Genomic DNA, 19,035 nt, shown 5'->3' with positions numbered 1-19,035 from the left:
CTTGGTAGGCAGTGAGAGAAAAATGTGTTTGATTTTAGACCACAATTTGAGAGGCAGAGAGAACTAACTCAAAGAAAAGCACAAATATGGATGATTTGGAAAAACTTACTTGGAAAAGCACGTTATTGGAATGATGAAGTAATCTTTTAAGCTTCTTTAAAAGTTTGATTTTGGAGAAACATTGATTTGTTGTTCCACTTATTGATGCATTCATTGGTTGATTTCTGTATGTGCCCGGACCAGGGACTGAACCCACAACCTCGGCGTATTGGGACGATGCTCTAACCAATTGAGCTACCTGTCCAGGGCCTTGTAAGCTTTTTTTTTTTTTTAATGGTTAAGATACTTCATACAAAATAGATAGTAATTTTTGTCCTGTCTAATGAAGCAAGACAAAGAAACAGTTTTCTTTTCTAAATTAAATCAGCAATTCCCAAACTGATGCCCAAAGGAACAATGTTTCATGAGATAAAACAAATGACTTGAATTTTTTTATAGATAATAGTTTGAGGAATGATATACATCCTCCTAAGAACTCAGGGTGGTGGTAGGGGATCCAAACCCATTTGTCGTTCTTTTAAATCCTCACCTGAGAATATTCTTTTTTAAATTTTTAATATATATTTTTTAATCCTCACATTTTTTCATTGATATTTTTAGAGAGTGAAAGACAGAGAGAAACTTCGATATAAGAGAAACACATCGATTGGTTGCCTCCCGCATGCACCCTGACCAGGGCCTGGGAGGAGCCTGCAACTGAGGTACATGCCCTTGACTGGAATTGAATCCGGGATCCTTCGGTCCACTGGCCGATGCTCTACCCACTGAGCCGAACTGGCTAGGGCTGAGGATATTCTTTCCATTGACTTTAAAAGAGTGGGAGGGAGACAGGGGGAGACACACACATCAATTTAAGAGAAACATGTGCTTCCACATGGGCCCCGACTGGGGGCCAGGGCTCAAACCTGCAACCCAGGTATCACGCCCAAGACCCTTTGGTGTGAGGCCAACTGAGCAACACCAGCCAGGGCAAACCACCGCCCCCCCCCCCTTTTTTAAAAAATAAATATGAACTTTTCTATTTCCAGAAAGTAGTCTATGGGGGAAAAAACAGCTTGGGAAATGCTGAAATTTCTAACTATAAGTTTGGATAAATGTATCTGTTTGGATAGTTCACTCATGTGGTCTCTTAGTTTTATATCCTAGTACTGTACTCTGATGTCCAGTGATACTTTGTAACCAAATTGATAGACAAAAAGGTGCATAATCTTTACTTTCTGGCCCACTCATGTTTCAGAGGAGGCATCCAAACCTATAGAGGCCCAGATTCTGAGCTGAGTGTAAATCTCTAAGAAGGTGAGCCAGCTCTAATAGCTTCATCACGCACAAACAAGGGAGCTGGAATGGGCGCAACTCAACTTGTTTCTAGCGCTAACATCCCATGACTTCTTGTTTAGAAATTAATCTGTGTGGAAAGGCGAACTGCTTATTTCCATAGAAAAGCGACAGGATCCGGAATGACTGCACATCTGGAGCTGCCCCTCAACACAAAGGAACCAGAAACCACGCCTCCCATTCTTAAATAACATTTATTGTTGTTGCAAAGAAGTCTTTCATGAGAACAGGTCTCACATTTATGTAGAGATATACTGGTTATGATTATAGAAGCAAATTCCATGAGGTGCTATATACGAAGGATGCCCAACTATGACTCTTAACTCAGCAATCTAATATTCACAATGTGTGGACTGCCATTTCCTTATTTACCCAAACATGCCTGTTTTTTTGTTTTTTTAAACATGTGCCTGCACAGGGTAGAGGAGAGAAAACAAACACAAAAAACGCCAAGGGCTTGCTAAAAAGAAGGAGGCTAGAAAAGATAAAATGATTCCCGCAGCAGTTCTGCTCAACGGCAGTCTGTGAGTGCAGGAACCGTGTTCACGTGGGGAAGCAGCACGCCCAGTGGTTTCTCGGGTTTAACGGTGGGAAAGCCCTTGAGGTTTTGTGTGGCTGTCAGGAGGGCGCGGGCAGTTCCGTTACGGAATCCAGTCGATGTTCAGGCACCGCGCGATAAATGCAAACATATCTGAGACTTCTTCTATCACTTTGGCTGTGGGCTTCCCGGCCCCGTGGCCCGCCTTCGTGTCCACGTGGATAAGCAGGGGGTTGCTTTGCTTCCGGCTGCGGCCCACGATGTACTGGAGGGTGGCAATGAACTTGAGGGAGTGAAGCGGGACCACACGGTCATCGTGGTCGGCGGTGAGGAGAAGCATGGACGGGTACTGGATTCCGTCAGCCTCTGGTAACTTCACGTTATGTAACGGAGAATACCTGAAAGGCAAAGGCACTTTCATGATCTAAATAGCAAAAGCGGAGCTGTTTGTTCACTAGGACAATCAAGGAGGGCAGGGTGACATACGTGGTTTACCAGCCTAACACCATTAGCCACAGTCCCGCAGCCACTCTACGGCAATGGCAATGACTGCAGACTGCTTGCACCACGATTTCGGCCTTCACTGGCCAGGGCCACTGGAGATTGGGAAAAGCTCTGTCGTTTATTTGGCTCCTACTTTGGAGGACTGAATAAGAAACGAAACTCACGGGGCTGTTGAAATAATCACACCCATGTGCACACTGATCGTCAGGAACTGAGTATTTTCAGATTCTTATTTTTTTTCATTAGTACTGAGTGGACCGATTGTCTTTGTTTTTCTTTAAAACCCTCCCGAGGATATGTTTTTCTTGATTTTTAGAGAGAGAGAAATATTGACCAGTTGCCTCCTGTACGCGCCCTGACCGGGAATTACTGACCCTGCAACCTCTGGTGTACTGGACGATGCTCAACCACTGAGCCACCCAGCCAGGGACCAACTGTCTTTTTAAATCACTGACTGTGGATGTAACAGGTGCAAGCCTTTCTTTTGTTGAAGAACTTGAAATCCGCTTTCTGCCCTTTAATGTCTGTAAAACCTTTATTACAGGCTGGGCTTGGCAGTCTTGGGAGGATCACAAGGCCTACTTTCCTGCCCGTGCACCTGGGCCAGGCTGCTGGCTCCAGCAGAGAAACCGCCTTTGGCCAATGGCGAGAACGTCCGTGAAAGAGCAGAGAAGGCACCTTCTGAAGTATAAGGTAAGTTGCCAGTCATGTTAACGAAAAGAGTTTTAGAAGGAAAGCACAGTTGAGTTATGCAGTGATTCATACTAGTTAAGTGAGGGAAATCTCTGGATATTTTTTCTTTATATTTTATTCAATATGGGTGTCATGTTTTTCTTTTTTTTTAAAAATATATCTTATTGACTTTTTACAGAGAGAAAGGGAGAGGGATAGAAAGTTAGAAACATCGATGAGAGAGAAACATCGATCAGCTGCCTCCTGCACACCCCGCACTGGGGATGTGCCTGCAACCAAGGTACATGCCCTTGACCGGAATCGAACCTGGGACCTTTCAGTCCGCAGGCCGACGCTCCATCCACTGAGCCAAACCGGCCAGGGCGGTGTCATGTTTTTCAAAGGGTTCAGCATTAATGAACATAATCAACTATTTTAGTCGAGTTTCATTGCTCCCAGTAGATGCAATGGGGGCAATGGACTGTTTTCTGACCTCATTTCAGAGTGTTTCTGGATTAGCCCCAGCCCCCCAGATAATAGTTAATTCTATGGGGAAACTCTGCCTATTAACATTACAAACCTCCCCCACTCAAGATTCACATGCCACATTTATATGTTAAAGATTCTAAGAAGTTCTAATCTGTTAAGCTTTATTTATCCAGCTCTCTTTTGGGGGGCCCCATGGTGCTTCCTGGGACACACTCCAGGCCAGGGGTGCAGGGCTTGAGCATGTCCTTATGGGGCCTCTTCTGGCTCTAGTGTGTGAGGCTGAGCTCTCTACTCAATGGGAGCAGCCGATAAAGAGGTAAATGCAGGCCGATGAGTGCTAGGCTGGAAAATTCAAATCCAGAGAGAATATATAGGTGTGGGCAAAAGTAGGTGTACAGCCATAATACAAAAATCAACAAATAATAATACAAGAGTAAACTGTTTTGCACTACAACCATTAACCTACTTTTGCCCACCCCGTATATCACAGACATCTTAAGAGCAACAATATTTAGAACTTTTTCCTCTTTTTTTGCTTTCAAATCCATTTTAGAAATATCAGGTTCCATCAAATATTTTGTTGTCTTCGTTGTCCAATTAACTCAGTATTTTCAGTTGAGTTTAAAATGGGACTTATCCCCCCCAAATGCTATTTTTTCTAAGTTAATTTGAGCGATGGCTTCTTCAAATATTCAGCTTTTACCAGTATGTGCCAATGAGGCTATTTGTACATTTAATAACTTTACAAAGTAAAGTCCCCCCAACTCTCTTGCCAAAGAACTAAATTTAGTAATTCAAGTCATTTTAGCTGAATTTCTAACTGGAGAGACCTAGCCATAAAAAGCCTATAAAATGAAAAAAAACTTGATAACTTTATAATTGACCGAGAAGACTGGGACACAGGCTTCTTATTATTCCAAGGGCAATTCCTAAATACTGTTGATAATCCCTGAACCCCGACATGTGGGAAGTAAAGAGAGTGAAGAGGCAAAAAAGAATGTAGTTCTCAGTCCTGAGAATCTATCTGCCATTGTCTCGCTACCACCAAAGTGGTGGAGGGACATGAAAGGGAAGCTGCACAGTACTTCCATACACAGCCTGTAGTTTCAAACACTCATGGTTATACTGAGAGCACAAGGTAAGTTTAACTGTATTTGCACATATTCCTCTCTATTTTCTTATTTCTTAATTTAAAAAAGGAATCCCATATACATTAATGTAAGGTATAATGACACCTTTTAAAAAAAGTGGTTTTTGAGGGATGTACCACGAATTTAGTAGCTTTTTAAAACAACCTTGATTTTTTATCTCACAATTCTGTACGTCAGAAGTCCGGATTGGCTCAACTGGGTTCTCTGCTTTAGATCTCTCCAGACTAAAATCAAGGCGTCAGCTGGCTGGGCTGAAATTCTGGAAAAAATTCTATTTCCAGACTCATGTAGGTTGCTGGCAGAACCCAGTTCCATGAGGCTAGAGGACTGAGGTTCTAGAGGCCCCTACTCTCATCTTCAAAGCCAGCCCTGGAGGGTCAAGTCCTCCTCATGCTCCGATCTCTGTGGCCTCCCTTTCCCCTGCATCCCTGACTCCAGTGGAGAGTGCTCTGCCTTTAAGGGTACGTCCCTGTAGACTGGGCCCATTTGGACAATCCAGGATAATCTTAGTTTAATGTCAGATGATTAGTAGCCTTAATTTAATCTGCAAAGTCCCTTCACAGCAGTGCCTGGATTAGTGTGTAAGAGAAGGAGACGGATATTTTGGGGGGGGGTGGCTGGGGAACACATTTAGATTCTGCCTTTCACGTCTCTGTAGTTTGTTTTTGTTAAAGACAAGATCAAAATAAGGAAGACAGGTATTCCCATCACTTCCCTTACTTTTGCAGTAAATTATATGCAAATATGAGACATGGAGGAGAGTTAAAGACCATACTATTAAGTCTGAACAGTCAGTCAAAAGGATATCAAATCGCTAGCAACATATACGTCAATATGAATTAAAACCTTACTTGATAAGCCATTCAAAGTGGTGTTTGCTGTCTGAGCACCCATAATCAGTGGTCCAGGCATGGCCGATGGTGTATTTATGGAATTTCAGCATGTCCATTACTCCAACTTGGGCGATAACACAACCAAAGAGGTCAGGCCGCTGATTTGCACAAGCAGCTAAAAACCAAGACAGAAAGAAAAGCGAGGCAGTCTATTATTAAACAGCTAAATAAACCAGAGCAAAAGAACACGTAGGTGCTTTCAGAACCTTGGCTGCCTTTTTTCTTAGAGCACAGAAAGAAACCATCATAAATCACCTGCCTAATGGCCCACAAGCTTTCCCCTTCCTTCCAGTATATCCGAGGTGGTATAGTCTCATCAGCAATAGAGATTTACTCACCAAAGTAAATTTCAAGGGGGGGAGGGTTATTTGAAAAACCTGTGTCCTCTCCTCCCTACTTGCTTTCACAGGTGAAGGAGGTTAAGAAACCTGTTGGGGAGGGGTCTCAAAACAAGCCTGTGATATTGCAATCCTATCTATACTAATAAAAGGGTAATATGCTAATTAGACCAGACATCTTTTGGACAAAGCCATGGTGGCAGGAGCGAAGGCAGAGGTGGTTAAGGATGATCAGGCCAGCTGGGGCAGGCAGTTAGGGGGCAATCAGGCAGGTGAGCAGTTAGGAGCAAGCGGTCCTGGATTACGAGAGATGTCCGACTGCCGGTTTAGGAGGGATCAGGCCTAAACCGGCAGTCGGATATCCCCCGAGGAGTCCCAGATTGGAGAGGATACAGGCTGGGCTAAGGGACCTCCCCCACTTCCTGCACGAATTTTGTGCACTGGGCCTCAGGTATAATAAAAGCCTAATTTGCTAAATGTTCAACTGTTCATTTGACCGGTTGCTATGACGCACACTGACCACCAGGGCGCAGACGCTCTGACAGGTAGGTTAGCTTGCTGCTGGGGTCCGGCTGATCGGGACTGGGTGAGACGGGTGGGACATACTCTAGAGCCCTCCTGCGGATGGTCCTTCCCCGGCCTCCACCATGCACCGGTGGGGTCCCTCGGCCTGGCCTGCGCCTCTCACAATCCAGGACCCCTCAGGGGATGTCCACAGGCCAGGTTGAGGGACCCCACTGGTGCACGAATCCATGCACCAGGCCTCTAGTGTAATAATATACATTTTAGTTCTTGTTCCTGGCACAGAACTCAGAGTGTCTCGTCATTCAAATCCAGCCCCTTTCAACAGCACCTGAGTTTATGCTAATGGGTGGCTCTTAGTGAGCTCTAAATGGCTTCAGGATTGGGACCAGCTGCTAGAGGAATCAATCATGTGCTGGGAAGGTCGGAACTGTCATCTCTCCCTCAAAACTTCTGGCTTCTGAGGAGGGAGGGGGGCTAGAGCTTGACTCAATCACTGATGGCTAATCATCTAATCACTTGTGCCTATATACTAGAACCTCCATAAAACCCCTGAAACAAGAGTTCAGACAGCTTTTAGGTTAGGGAATATACTCAGGAGCTGGAAGGGTGGCGTGCTCAGAGAGGGCATGGAAGTGCCACACCCATGCCTCCTTATACCTTACTCCAATTGGCTCTTCCATCTGACTGTTCCTGGGTTCCGTCCTTTAGAACAAACTGGTAAATGTAAGAAGAGTTTGAACCTGAGGAGGGGGTCCTGGGAGGCCCAGGACTGGTGACTGACATCTTGGGAGCAGTCTTGTGGGTCTGAGCCCTTACTTTGTGGGGTCCGTGCTAACTCGAGTAGTGTCAGAACGGAAGTGATTTGGAGGATACCTGGTTGGTGCGGAAAAGTGTTGTGAGTAGAAACAGTTTGTACAGCCCAAGGCAGAATAGGCCTAAAACCCAGCTCAGGGCTCTGTCCTGTTTTAAAAAGATTCTTCTTTGTATTTATTGAACATCTGCCATGTGCCTGGCACTAGGCCTAGGGATAGGTGGGAAAGATAAAAAACCGAGGAAGCAACGACAGTGTTAAAAAAATTCAGGTGGCATGCAGAGGTAGCTAACCAGGTGTAAGGAAGGAAGTCACATCACAGCTGGCAAAAACATCGTGCCCACCCCAATTCTGATTTCAGGGCTTATTCCTCATACTGAATCCTGAGTCCTACCCTTAGAGATCCCTGTCCTCCCCCTCAGAGGCAGGAGGGACAGGAAACTGTCCTCTAAATAGCACTTAGCATCCAGAGGGGGGACTCCATCTCTGCAGGTTCCTTAAGGGACCAGGAGTGTCAACAGACACAAACTAATGCCTAAATATAAAGGGGTTACTGGGCGAACCAATAAATTACAAAGCAATTCTCCCACGACTGGAAGCAGATGGCATTTTCATAGCTTCTCCTATTAAATCTTAAATTTGCCCTTAATTCTTCTCTCTCTTACACCTGACCTGTAATCCACATACAAATTCAGTTGTCTCCAATTCAAAATAGTCCCAGAACCTGAACACTTCCCAGGCCTTCCATCACACCCTCGCTGGTTTGGCTTAGTGGACAGAGTGCTGGCCTGTGGACTGAAGGCCTTCCATCACTACACCCCAGGGCCAGGCCACCCTGTTCCTTCCTGGACAGAAGTCTCCCACCTGGCCTGCTTTTTTTCCCTTGACTCTCCTTCCATCTGTACTAACACTGTAATAGGATCAATGCATGATCCTACGGAAAAAAATAAGTCAAATTATGATACTTCTCTCAAAACTCCCACAAAGGCTTATTTCACAGTAAACCAGGTCCTCTAGCCTGGCTCTGAGGTCCTGCCACGGCTTACTCCCCCCTTGCTCACCGTGCCCAGCCACAGACGTGGGTCTCCTCCCGGCTACTAGACCCCTCCCAGCCCGTGCTGGGCTCAGGGCCTCAGGTGCACTGCCTGCTCCTAGGACGAGAATGAAAGCTCCAGGAAGGCAGAGGTGCTGTCTGTGTTGTTCCTGAGATTGTTATCAATACACTTTCTAAACTTAAAATGGAACATCATTTTGGACATAAGAGATATTACCTCTAAAGGAATTATTTTCCCCCCCAACACTATATTCTATTGAGGTAAAGAGTCAGAACAGGAACTCAGATTCTGACATGACTCAGTATATTCACAAAACAAGGAAATTGAGTGTATGAGCTGCTACTTGCCGCCCTCCTCCACAGCCGTGGATGGAAAACCCGGAAAATTGTCATGTGTGTTTTAAGTTGAGCTTATATATGCTACTCTACATTTGTATAATGGCCCTTCATGTGCTAATGACATTGGGTGTAAGAAAACCCAGCCAGCAAAGTTCAGGTCCACTACAGATTTTCATTACAACTTTCAGTGCTACTGAGAAAAATGCAAACTCAAATTTCATTAACTACCAAAAATTAGGTACTTAGAAGCAGTGCCACAAAATGATTTAAAAGAGCAGGATCTAAAACCAGTGCTAGCCCCAGCCTCACCACTTCCAACCGTGACACGCTGGGCAAGCTACTCAACCTCTCGGTGCCCCGGTGTGTCCCACGTAAGATGGGGAATTGCCAGTCCCCATCTCCCAGGCTGCGTGTACATCAAGGTCTTAGACTGGGCCTGGCACACGAGGTACTCACTCCTTTGGGGAAAACTTCTGTGACTATTTCATTACCCTTATGCTGTAGATCCATCTTTATATGTACCTCATTTCCCTCACGACTTTTCTCTGTACTCACAGCATTTAGCATCACCGGGTGTTGTTATTCAACAAATGTTTAGTGATAATCACATCGTACAAGTCCTGACTAACACAATCAGAGGGGCTATCAGGCTCAGGACTGTTGTGCCTGGACTCTAGAAACCTGTGGCTCTAGTGTGTGGGAAAAGGGGTCCAACCAATTGGAGAGAGAATTGCAGTCCAGCCCAGAAGAGCTCAGAGCAGGGAGGCCAGACAGGTTTTGTAGGCTGTCGTAAGTCAAGTTTAGGGAATGTAGCATCAGCTGGGTCTTTAGGCCCAAATACAAATGGGTTCTGTTTTCTTTGCACCACTGCTGCCATCCATGAGATAAGTAAATCAAGAACTGTCAACAGTGCACACGAAAATCCCAAGAGTGGTAACTAGTAAGTACAATGAATAAAATTCAGTCCTTACCCACTAGGAGGCCTCCATTTGAACCTCCATTAATTGTCAGCCTCTTGGGAGACGTGTAACCTTCCTTTATAAGATACTCAGCAGCACACTGAAAGTCATCGAAGCAGTTTTGTTTGTTGGCCAAGATACCACCTACAATGAGCCAAAGTGCAAGATAGTTAATTAACGGCACAAAACATTAAAAAACACGGCAGGTTAACCTAAGGCAGTGGTTCTCAACCTTCCTAATGCCGCGACCCTTTAATACAGTTCCTCATGTTGTGGTGACCCCCAACCATAAAATTATTTTCGTTGCTACTTCATAAGTGTAATTTTGCTACTGTTATGAATCATAATGTAAATATCTGATATGCAGGATGTATTTTCATTGTTACAAATTTGAATATAATTAAAGCATAGTGATTAATCACAAAAACAATATGTAATTATATATGTGTTTTTCGATGGTCTTAGGCGACCCCTTGTGAAAGGGTTGTTCGACCCCCAAAGGGGTCGCGACCCACAGGTTGAGAACCACTGGTATAGAGGGATATGTGGTGATGGAAGGAGACTTGACTTGGGGTGGTGAATACAACACAACATACAGATAATGTATTGTAGAACTGTACCCCTTAAACCTATATAATTTTATTAACCAATTAAAAAGGTAAAAAAAAACCCAACAACACGAAGTTATTTTTAACGCTTTTTGGTCCAATGTGGAGGCTGACTCGACAGACCAGGTGCTAGGAGCAGGTCCAACGTCGAGGCTGAGGTCGACACTGCCGGTTCAACATTCAATCCCGTCAATTAATTTGGACCAGACTGTTTGAATTCCAAAAATAAAATTGGACCGCAAAGGGTTAAAGGGGGAGTGGTACCTGCAATATGTTTGAAAATATCCTTACTTTTCATTTGTTTAGTGAAATGCTCCTTCTGCTCATTCAAACATAGCTCTGACTATGCCCTATTTGCATTTCTGTGGAGAAAAGACCTCACCTTTATGCCACGTCTCTCCGTATTCACCGCCTCCTCGGATGTTGGCCACTGCGAGGATGCCACCCATGTGTCTCACAAAGATAAGCCTGGACACACTGAGAAACAATAAAAATAGTGAACCTTCCATGAACCGCCAAGTGAGGACCACATTATTTCCCTCCATTTCAAAAAAAAAGAAAATGTATCCCCCAAAACACTCCATGTGTGATGTCCTCTAAATCGGAGCCCAACATTTTTATATTACCTGATTAAAGCAAGACATATAACTTCTGGTTAATGTTTAACTGCAAAGTTCATACATGCTCATGAGCGTTCAGAAGACCTCATTGTACTATACTGGCAAATATTTCACCATACAAGGTGGGAATACAAAATTCATAATGCGGACAGAGAAAAACAGAGGCCCTCATTTCATAATGAACATCTTTTAACATCTATCTTGGCAAACAAGATACTGCCAGCCAGGTGACACAGGCCTGGTGTGAACGGTGCTGAGCTCGTAGGAACCCAGTAACGGCCCCTGCTCTGCTACCTTTATTTTTTTCCAGTCTCTCTCTCCACATTGTTCAAATTGGAAAAAAGGGAGCTCTTTCTGAAGCATGGATTTTAAATGGGTTTTACAGAAGCTCAGATAACTAGACAACATACATTAAGAGAGGTGGTGGAGGTAAAGGACACAGACCAGAACGTAAGAATGGAGAGCTCATGGCAGGAGAATGTGTTCTAGAAATAAACAGAAGAAACTACAGCACCAAGTTTCTAGGGAAAAGAATTAAGTCCTTTGGAAAATTTGGATTTCATGTTTTTCTCCTCTTTCCACTCTGGTCCTAAAAATGCTGAGTGACATTTCTTTTTCTAGCTGCAGTTAGTTTAAATTAAATTTTAACTATTTGGGAACTATTTTGAGAAGTTTATCCTTCTTCCTTACAGTAACTGGGGAAACCATGGGCTTCTGCAACCTGCAGCTCATTTCTTGGATCCCGGGGATGAAGAGGAAAGGACAGTCGGGGTAGGTGATGAGAGCATGCCATCATGCTAGACTGTCCAAATGGATCTTCAATTGCTTGGTCTTTTTCTTCGATATTGTTCATGCACCTCTGATGGTCTCTACTGAAACCATCAGCACATCCACCGGGTTCTGGGCTGAAAGTGGCTAGGAGCTCTTCTTTATTCATCTCCTGATACTCAACACAGCAGGCTTCCTAAATACTTGTTGCACAAATGACCAAAGACAAATGATGGTAACTTCAGATCTGCTCTGGGACCAGTGTTGTCTGGCTCCTTGCCACCCTGTGGAGGCCAAGGATATGGGGCTCAAGGTACGAGCATCTGCCCTGTCCATTAGATGAAGCACATGTTCACTGGCCTACACTCAGGTCTCACTGCAACTGGAAACGGAAGCTTGCATTTCATCACTCTGGGTGGGGAGAGGGGCAAACAATGACATACTGTATATTCTGTTGTAAGGATTAGGTGAACAGCTATTGCTCTGCATCCTTAGACTAATGGACACAGGGACTAAATATGGCTTCTGGTTTTACCACAGACATGGATACTAATGAAACAGCAAACCTCACTGCCTGGGAAACTCTGCTAAGAGATAGGAAGCCTGTCTGTGGGCTCAGGCCTTGCCTAGCATGATGCCTGGTATAGAGAAAGCAACCTAGAATATAGAATGGTGATGTCATTGTGCAATGAATGAAGAGCAACTCATACAATAATGCCTCACTAATCTTCTGAAAATATTGTTCCACACAATGATTTCACACCTTTTCAGCTACTCACTAACAAAACCAAATTCTTTAGCCAGATGTTCAAGACAGTTCACAATTTGGCTATAAACCACTTCATTAAATCCTAAGTAATTAGCAGAATGCACTACTGATACCAAGTACTTGAAATAAAGTAACATTTAAATTTGGAATCTATCTGAATTCATGTCCTAATAGTCACCCTCATTTCTTTCCAAATAAGAAAGATGAATCTGAGAATCAGATTTCATGGTGGGCACTATTTAGAAGTTGGCTTAAAACTGATCTTGCTGGTAGGAGTCACCTTGCTTTTATTAAAAACTAGAGGCACGGTGCACGAATTCGTGCACGGGTCGGGTCCCTTGCTGTGGCCTGCGGGGATTGGGCTGAAACCGGCAGTCCAACACCACCTGCTGCTCCCGCTCATCCTGGCCCCACTGTGCCTGCTGTGGGCTCGTGCCCAGTCAGTCCTGATAGGGAGAGGCTTGTGCCGCTACAGTGGCGCTCGCCAGCCATGAGCCCTGTGTCTGGTGCCCGTCCCAAGGGGGGTTAGGATGGGGGGCTGGGATGTGATCAGCCCTCCAGGTGAACGGTGGGATGCCCTTGCTGGTCCAGGATCCATCCCCGCTGACTTGTCAGGAGCCACATGGCGGCTGCTTTTATATTGTTTCTTCCTTGCGGAGCATCTAGGGAGGGGAAGCAGTCGCAGTGCCTAAGGCTGACTGACTTCCAAAAGGCGGGCAGCGCTGTTGGAATCGTGCCAGCAGCGCCGAGCCATCGGTGCCTGGCCCGTCCTCCGGAGATTGGACCTACAGGACTAATGAGGGAGTGAGTGGCTGCTGCCGGGCTGGGTTGGTCAGCTGAGCGGCACTCCCGCTGTGGGAGCGCATTGACCACCAAGGGGCAGCTCCTGCGTTGAGCGTCTGCCCTCTGGTGGTCAGTGCGTGTCACAGCGACCGATTGACCGGGTCATTCAGTTGTTCTGGTAGTTCGGTAGCTTAGGCTTTTATATAGAGAGATGCTCACAACAAATTCCATTTTATACTGTGAATGGGATAGTAAAATCAGGTTTGCAAAGAACTGGCAGGAGACATTTATATAAACAATAGCAAATGCTTAAATTTAGATTTTTTTTCTCCCTGAACGTAATTACTGAGACATAATCACAGAAACTGTGTAGGATAGTTTAAAATGGATCAAATAATAGAGTACACAGAAAATATATTTATGGCTGAATGTTAAGATAGTCAATTTTAAGACTTGGCTGCTGAAAAAATATCATCAGAAGCTGCAAAATCCTTCCTTATGAAGAGAATACTGAGGGCAAATGCTAAACACGAAAGGTAGGCGCTTCCTTTGTTCAAAACTCCATGGATACTAACCTTCCGTACTCTGGCATCTATAGTTTTCAGCATTTAGTTTCCAAACAACCTGTTCCACTAAAGACACAAGATCAGCTTGTAATGATCCTGGAATTCCTGACCAAAAATGCATGTAGTTAACGCAATCCTATCCCTCCATGAAAATGACAAGCCAAGAAATGTATGGTTAACTATATGAGAAAAAAGCGTGATTTAACAGACGAGGCTCTGGTTTCCTTCCACTGGATGGAGGGGATCATGGTCCATGCTTACCTGTAGTTGGGTGTGATCGAGATGTTGAAGCCGCCGTAGCCATATAAGAAGGCAGGATGAGAGCCGTCCAATTTTATGCCTTTTTTATGCACGATGAACATTGGAATCTTGGTACCATCCTTGCTAGGGTAGAAAATCTAGAACACAAGAGAGCAGAATGGTGAGAGTTAGCACCAGCTTGTCAACACCTGCATGCTTTTCCACACACAGGCAATAGTTCTCTCTTCCAGATGTGGAGCAGCACAGTGGAAATCAGCAGGGTCTCTGACAGTGGAGCAGCTCTCGGCTTGTGTGGCAGTAGATAGTGTGGAGCAGTGGAAAGCACAGGTGTCTGAAAGTAGGGAGACTTGAATTTGAATTCTTCACAGCTGTCTAGCTAGGGGACCTTGGACATACTGTTCATCCTCCCTCAGCCTCAGTTCTTCATCCCTAAAATGTGGCCTTCACAAGGTGCACAGAAAACACACATTTGTTTTCCGTTCCCAGCATTGCAAGAAGTCAGACTTGGCCACCCTGCCAAACAATTCAGTTTAGGGAGATTTATTTTCTAGAAAACAAATTTCACATTCAACCACCTTTCTAAATATTAATATAACTCCACTTGCCTTCATTTTTCTATGTACAACAGAAATTAATGTTAGCAACAACAAAACATATTAGCTTAGAAAGTAGATGGAGAAACATAGAAATCCTATTACTTCAGGTCAAACAAAGACATTTTTCTCCAGTATTTTTAATTAAGGGTCATAAAACCTTCCTGAATCTAAGTAACCTCAGGCAAGTTCAGTTAAGATTTCTATATTCTTCTCTTTTTTGATAAGAGGAGTAAAAGGATAAGAAAGAGAATATTAAATGCTATGTAAACGATAAGCCACAGAATAGCGATAAGCCATCAAAAGCTGATAAGGCCCCTTTTGGACAGAAAATCTATAGATAGCCTTCTCTTTGGGTAAACATGGTTTCTTTACCCCAAAATGACATCTAGAACGTGCCCAGCTTAGAAATGTCTTGCTGACCTCACAAGTTACAGTTCAAGGACAGAAGCCTTTACACTTAGTGTTACTTGCAACCATATTTTATCCAAAGCTTTTTTAGGTAGCAGTCCTATTGTAGAAAGATGCTACAAAATGCTTGGAAATAAAGGAGGGGGGGGGGGGGGGGCGGGGGCGGGAATGCAGATTTGGAGAAAGGCATCACAGGCCACAATATGTGCCTACAAGTCTGGCAGGTTTTTGAAACCTGCCAATAGTAGTATAAGAAGCATTTGTTTCTGACTTGGATAAAAATACTAAGAAACAGATAAATTTGACAGTTTAGGAATCATGGAGAAGAATACTCCGCAGAGTTCAAAACTATCAGAGGAGCACGGTTTCATTTAAAGTTAATGTAGTGGCAATTCGCAGCCTCTGATAAAGTGTAACTCTGTGGGTGGTACAAGTAATGCGGAGTAAGAGTGATTCGCAGGGGCTGAGGAGCTAAAATTGAGGGCCTTCCACTCAGACTGGCGGAGAATTTGAAGCACTCTAACCACAGCATCACGACTTTATCCAGTGACTTTCATCAATGAAATTGATGACCTGTCTGGCATGCTGACCTTCCATGGGCTTAAATCCCTCAATGTCAAGACCTTTACTTCCATCCCACTCATTCAAATATTTGCTCAGTCCATTATTTGCCAGGCACGGCACTAAACACTGGAGACAAAGATGAACTTAAAGCCTACAGCAACAAGCTCGCACTACAAACACCCATCGCCTTAGCTTGACCTTTGCCCTTAGGACTTCAAACTCTTCTGCAAGGAACTCTGGCATCACACCACTCCCCAAGACTCCAATTTGTTCTTTCACCACCTCCTTCCCTTCCTTATTTCTGGGGCATCTGTTTTTTTGTGTGTGTGTGTGTGTGTGTGTTTTTTTTTTTCAAACTCTTACTATGACATTCAGTTCCTCCTACTCTATCTGGCTGTCAGCTTCCCTGGGCTTTCTTGGGCAGCATGGGATCCTTGGCCAGACCTCTAAGTGTTACTAATGCCGAAAAACCTCTAATTCTAACCTAACCCACTGGGTTCCTTCTCCTCTGGGCTGCTGGGCACTCAGGAACCGCCAACTCGCTTCATTGAAAATTGATAATACTTGAACTTATGGCTTTGAACTTATGCCTTATGTCTCCCCTATCCCCCAAATGAATTCCTTATGTTTTGCTTCCTATGTCTTTTAAAAATGTCTTCCTTATACTTTTTGTTGTTGTTGTTGTTATTCCTCAATCAATTCCAGAGTAGTTGTTTCCAATATTTCCCATTTTCTTCCATTCCCAACACCACTATTTGTATCCCCCTACTCTGTATCTGGCCACCTGCTAGGAGTTCTTACAAAACCTCCTTTCTGCCATCTTCACTCATTGTCTACAACCTCAGAGAAAAAAGGATCACTTGGCCTCGATTCCATTCCTTACCAATTCCACCACTACCTCACTCTTCCAATTACCACAACTTCCTTTTTTGTATTCTCTTCCTTTCCTTGGCATACAAGCAAACGAAAATTTCTCCTATCCTATATAACAAAAAGACCCCAAACCTTTTGTATTGCCCTGTCTACCCCTCAAGCTAAATTTCCATCTTCCTTTTCCTTCCTGATCAAACATACCCGCAATAACCTACACCCACAACTCATACTGGGTTACCCTGTTCATCCCTTTGTCCCTACCACTGCTCTTTCAAAGGGCATGAATGAAATGTTTTTGTCTCTCTTCTTGTCCCTCCATCCCTACCTCTACCCAGTGGTGTATACCCTTCCCCACCTTTTCATAAGTTTATAGAGACACATCTATGTATAATTATTCACACACAATTATATATGAACTAGAGGCCTGGTGCACGAAATTCCTGCGGGGGGGGGGGGGGGGAGGGGGGTGTCCCTCAGCCCGGCCTGAAGAGCCCTCTCATAAACCTGGGACCCCTTGGGGGATATCCCTCTCACAATCCAGGACTGCTGGTTCCTAACTGCTCACCTGCCTGATCACCCCTAACCACTCTGTCTGCCTGCCTGATCACTCCTAACCACTTGCCTGCCTGCCTGATCACCACCTAACCGCCTCTGCCTACCTGTCTCATCACCCCTAACTGCCTCTGCCCCTGCCATGGTGGCTTTGTCCAGAAGGATGTCCGGAAGGTCATTCGGCTGTCCGGTCTAATTAGCATTTTATGCTTTTATTATTATAGATTATTATATCATTTGTTATTATATGACAACACAGAATCAGGCTAATATTGAGCTACAACTTACTCCTCCCACTCCTCACTTATAAGACATCATGGACTTCTTTCCAGTTTAAAGCACCCAGATTTATCCCATTTAAAAAAAAATCGCTGCCGAGTATTTCATTGTATAAATGTACACGAATTTATTCAAACATTTGTTCACTGACAAGACTATTCTTTTTTTCTGTTATCAACGATGAAACACATCCTTTTAAGATAAATGCTATGCACTCATGCTAAGATTTCATGAAGGATATATTCTTTAGACATGAAATTTCTAGATCAAAGTATATGTGCATTTGAAAATTGAATAGATTCTGACAAATATAATGGTGTATCAACTTAAGCTCCTAGTGACAATGATTATCCAAGTGTCCATTTCTCATCAGCAGTGGATGTTAAAATGGATTTTAATTTTTGCTAGTTTAGTAGGCAGTATCACCTCATTATTGCCTTAAGATTCAGTTTTTAAATTAGCAAGCATTTTCATCTATCAGTTATTGTATGTCTTATACTCAGAATAAAGTATGCCTATCCTTTAAATTGTGTTACTGCCCACTTAGTTTATAGAAACTCTTCCTACATTAAAAGTAATAACCTTTTTTCCTGTCATGTTTTGTTTGTATTTCTTTTCAGTCTATAACCTGCCTTTTAACTTTCTTTGTGGTACCTTCTTTCAACCTTCCCAATCAATGCATTACTAGCTTTTCTTCCTCTTGCCAAATGCTGCTGTTTGGCCATTTTCTCTAGCTGGTCTTCTCTTTTATCTCTGTAAATCCCCTGCTGCCATGTCTCAGAGCTCCAATCAACTACTGTGCTATGGACCTTCCTGTCCACATTTGCGGGCCCCTGCGAGGGGCTGTGACCTCCCCCTGGTACGTGCTCCTCTTCCACATGCTTTTATTTCACTCTCTCCTCAGCCACCCAACTGCCAGCTCCCAAATCATATTTATGCCAAGGGTTCCCCAGGCCCTCATTCAGTCATTTCAGTTCTCACAACCAGAGACCACTTCTCTCTCACTTGGCAGACCTGCTCAGAATCCTAATTCATTAGCCTCAAACCAGCTGGTCTCCCTGACTCCTCCTATTTGCTAAAGTGATGGAATAGAACCTCTATTTTTAGTAGCATAAAAAATTATAATGTAATTTATAGATATAGACGATTCCTGACTTATGATGATTTTACTTAGTTTCTTGACTATACGATGGTGCAAAAGTGATCCACATTCAGTCGGCACTGTACTTTGAATTCTGCTCTTTTCCCGGGCTGGCTATGTGTGGTATCTATTCTCTTGTGATGTCAGGCAGCAGCAGCGAGCCAGCTCCCGGTCTGCCACAATCACAAGGGCCAACAACTGGGACTCGACAGTGTAGTATCGAGTGCATCTTCAACTTTCGATATTTTCAACTTACCAATGGGTTGGTTTATCGGGATGTAACCCCACTGTAAGTCAAAGAGCATCTGTGTATATAATACAGGAGCCATCAGTGCTGGATAAGTAGACAAAATTAGACAATTGCCAAAGCTTAAATCTATGTGTTATTTTTCCATTTGCAATAGCTCACTGCTACCACAATACTCAGGTTCAAGTTAAAAAGCAAAAACACCTTTTTTTTTCTCTTGTAACCAAATGAGACAGCTGACATTACACATGCATTCTTCTTGAGTGTCCACTGTAGGCACCGCCCTTTAACTGGATGACGAAGCTTTTACGGGACCCTTAATGGACAGGGAA

At 43.9% G+C, this 19,035-nt stretch overlaps 1 protein-coding gene across 1 annotated transcript in view; it reads right to left on the bottom strand.

Annotated features, from left to right (window-relative positions):
- Positions 1–1,570: 1,570 nt before the first annotated feature.
- PREP (prolyl endopeptidase) overlaps positions 1,571–19,035 on the bottom strand; it is a 108,314-nt gene continuing 90,849 nt past the window's right edge. The window contains exons 11-15 of the mRNA XM_070418006.1: positions 14,044–14,180; positions 10,659–10,753; positions 9,681–9,812; positions 5,601–5,757; positions 1,571–2,331 (exon numbers count right to left, since the gene is read on the bottom strand). Coding sequence (XP_070274107.1) covers positions 2,037–2,331; positions 5,601–5,757; positions 9,681–9,812; positions 10,659–10,753; positions 14,044–14,180 — 816 coding nt within the window. The 3' untranslated portion in view covers positions 1,571–2,036. The remainder of the gene's footprint in view (positions 2,332–5,600; positions 5,758–9,680; positions 9,813–10,658; positions 10,754–14,043; positions 14,181–19,035) is intronic.

The sequence above is a fragment of the Myotis yumanensis genome, unplaced genomic scaffold, assembly GCF_028538775.1.
Source record: "Myotis yumanensis isolate MYYU_CA2020_CCGP unplaced genomic scaffold, mMyoYum1.0.hap1 SCAF_6, whole genome shotgun sequence".
NCBI classification, from domain to species: domain Eukaryota; kingdom Metazoa; phylum Chordata; class Mammalia; order Chiroptera; family Vespertilionidae; genus Myotis; species Myotis yumanensis.
This window is presented reverse-complemented; position numbering and strand designations above follow the sequence as displayed.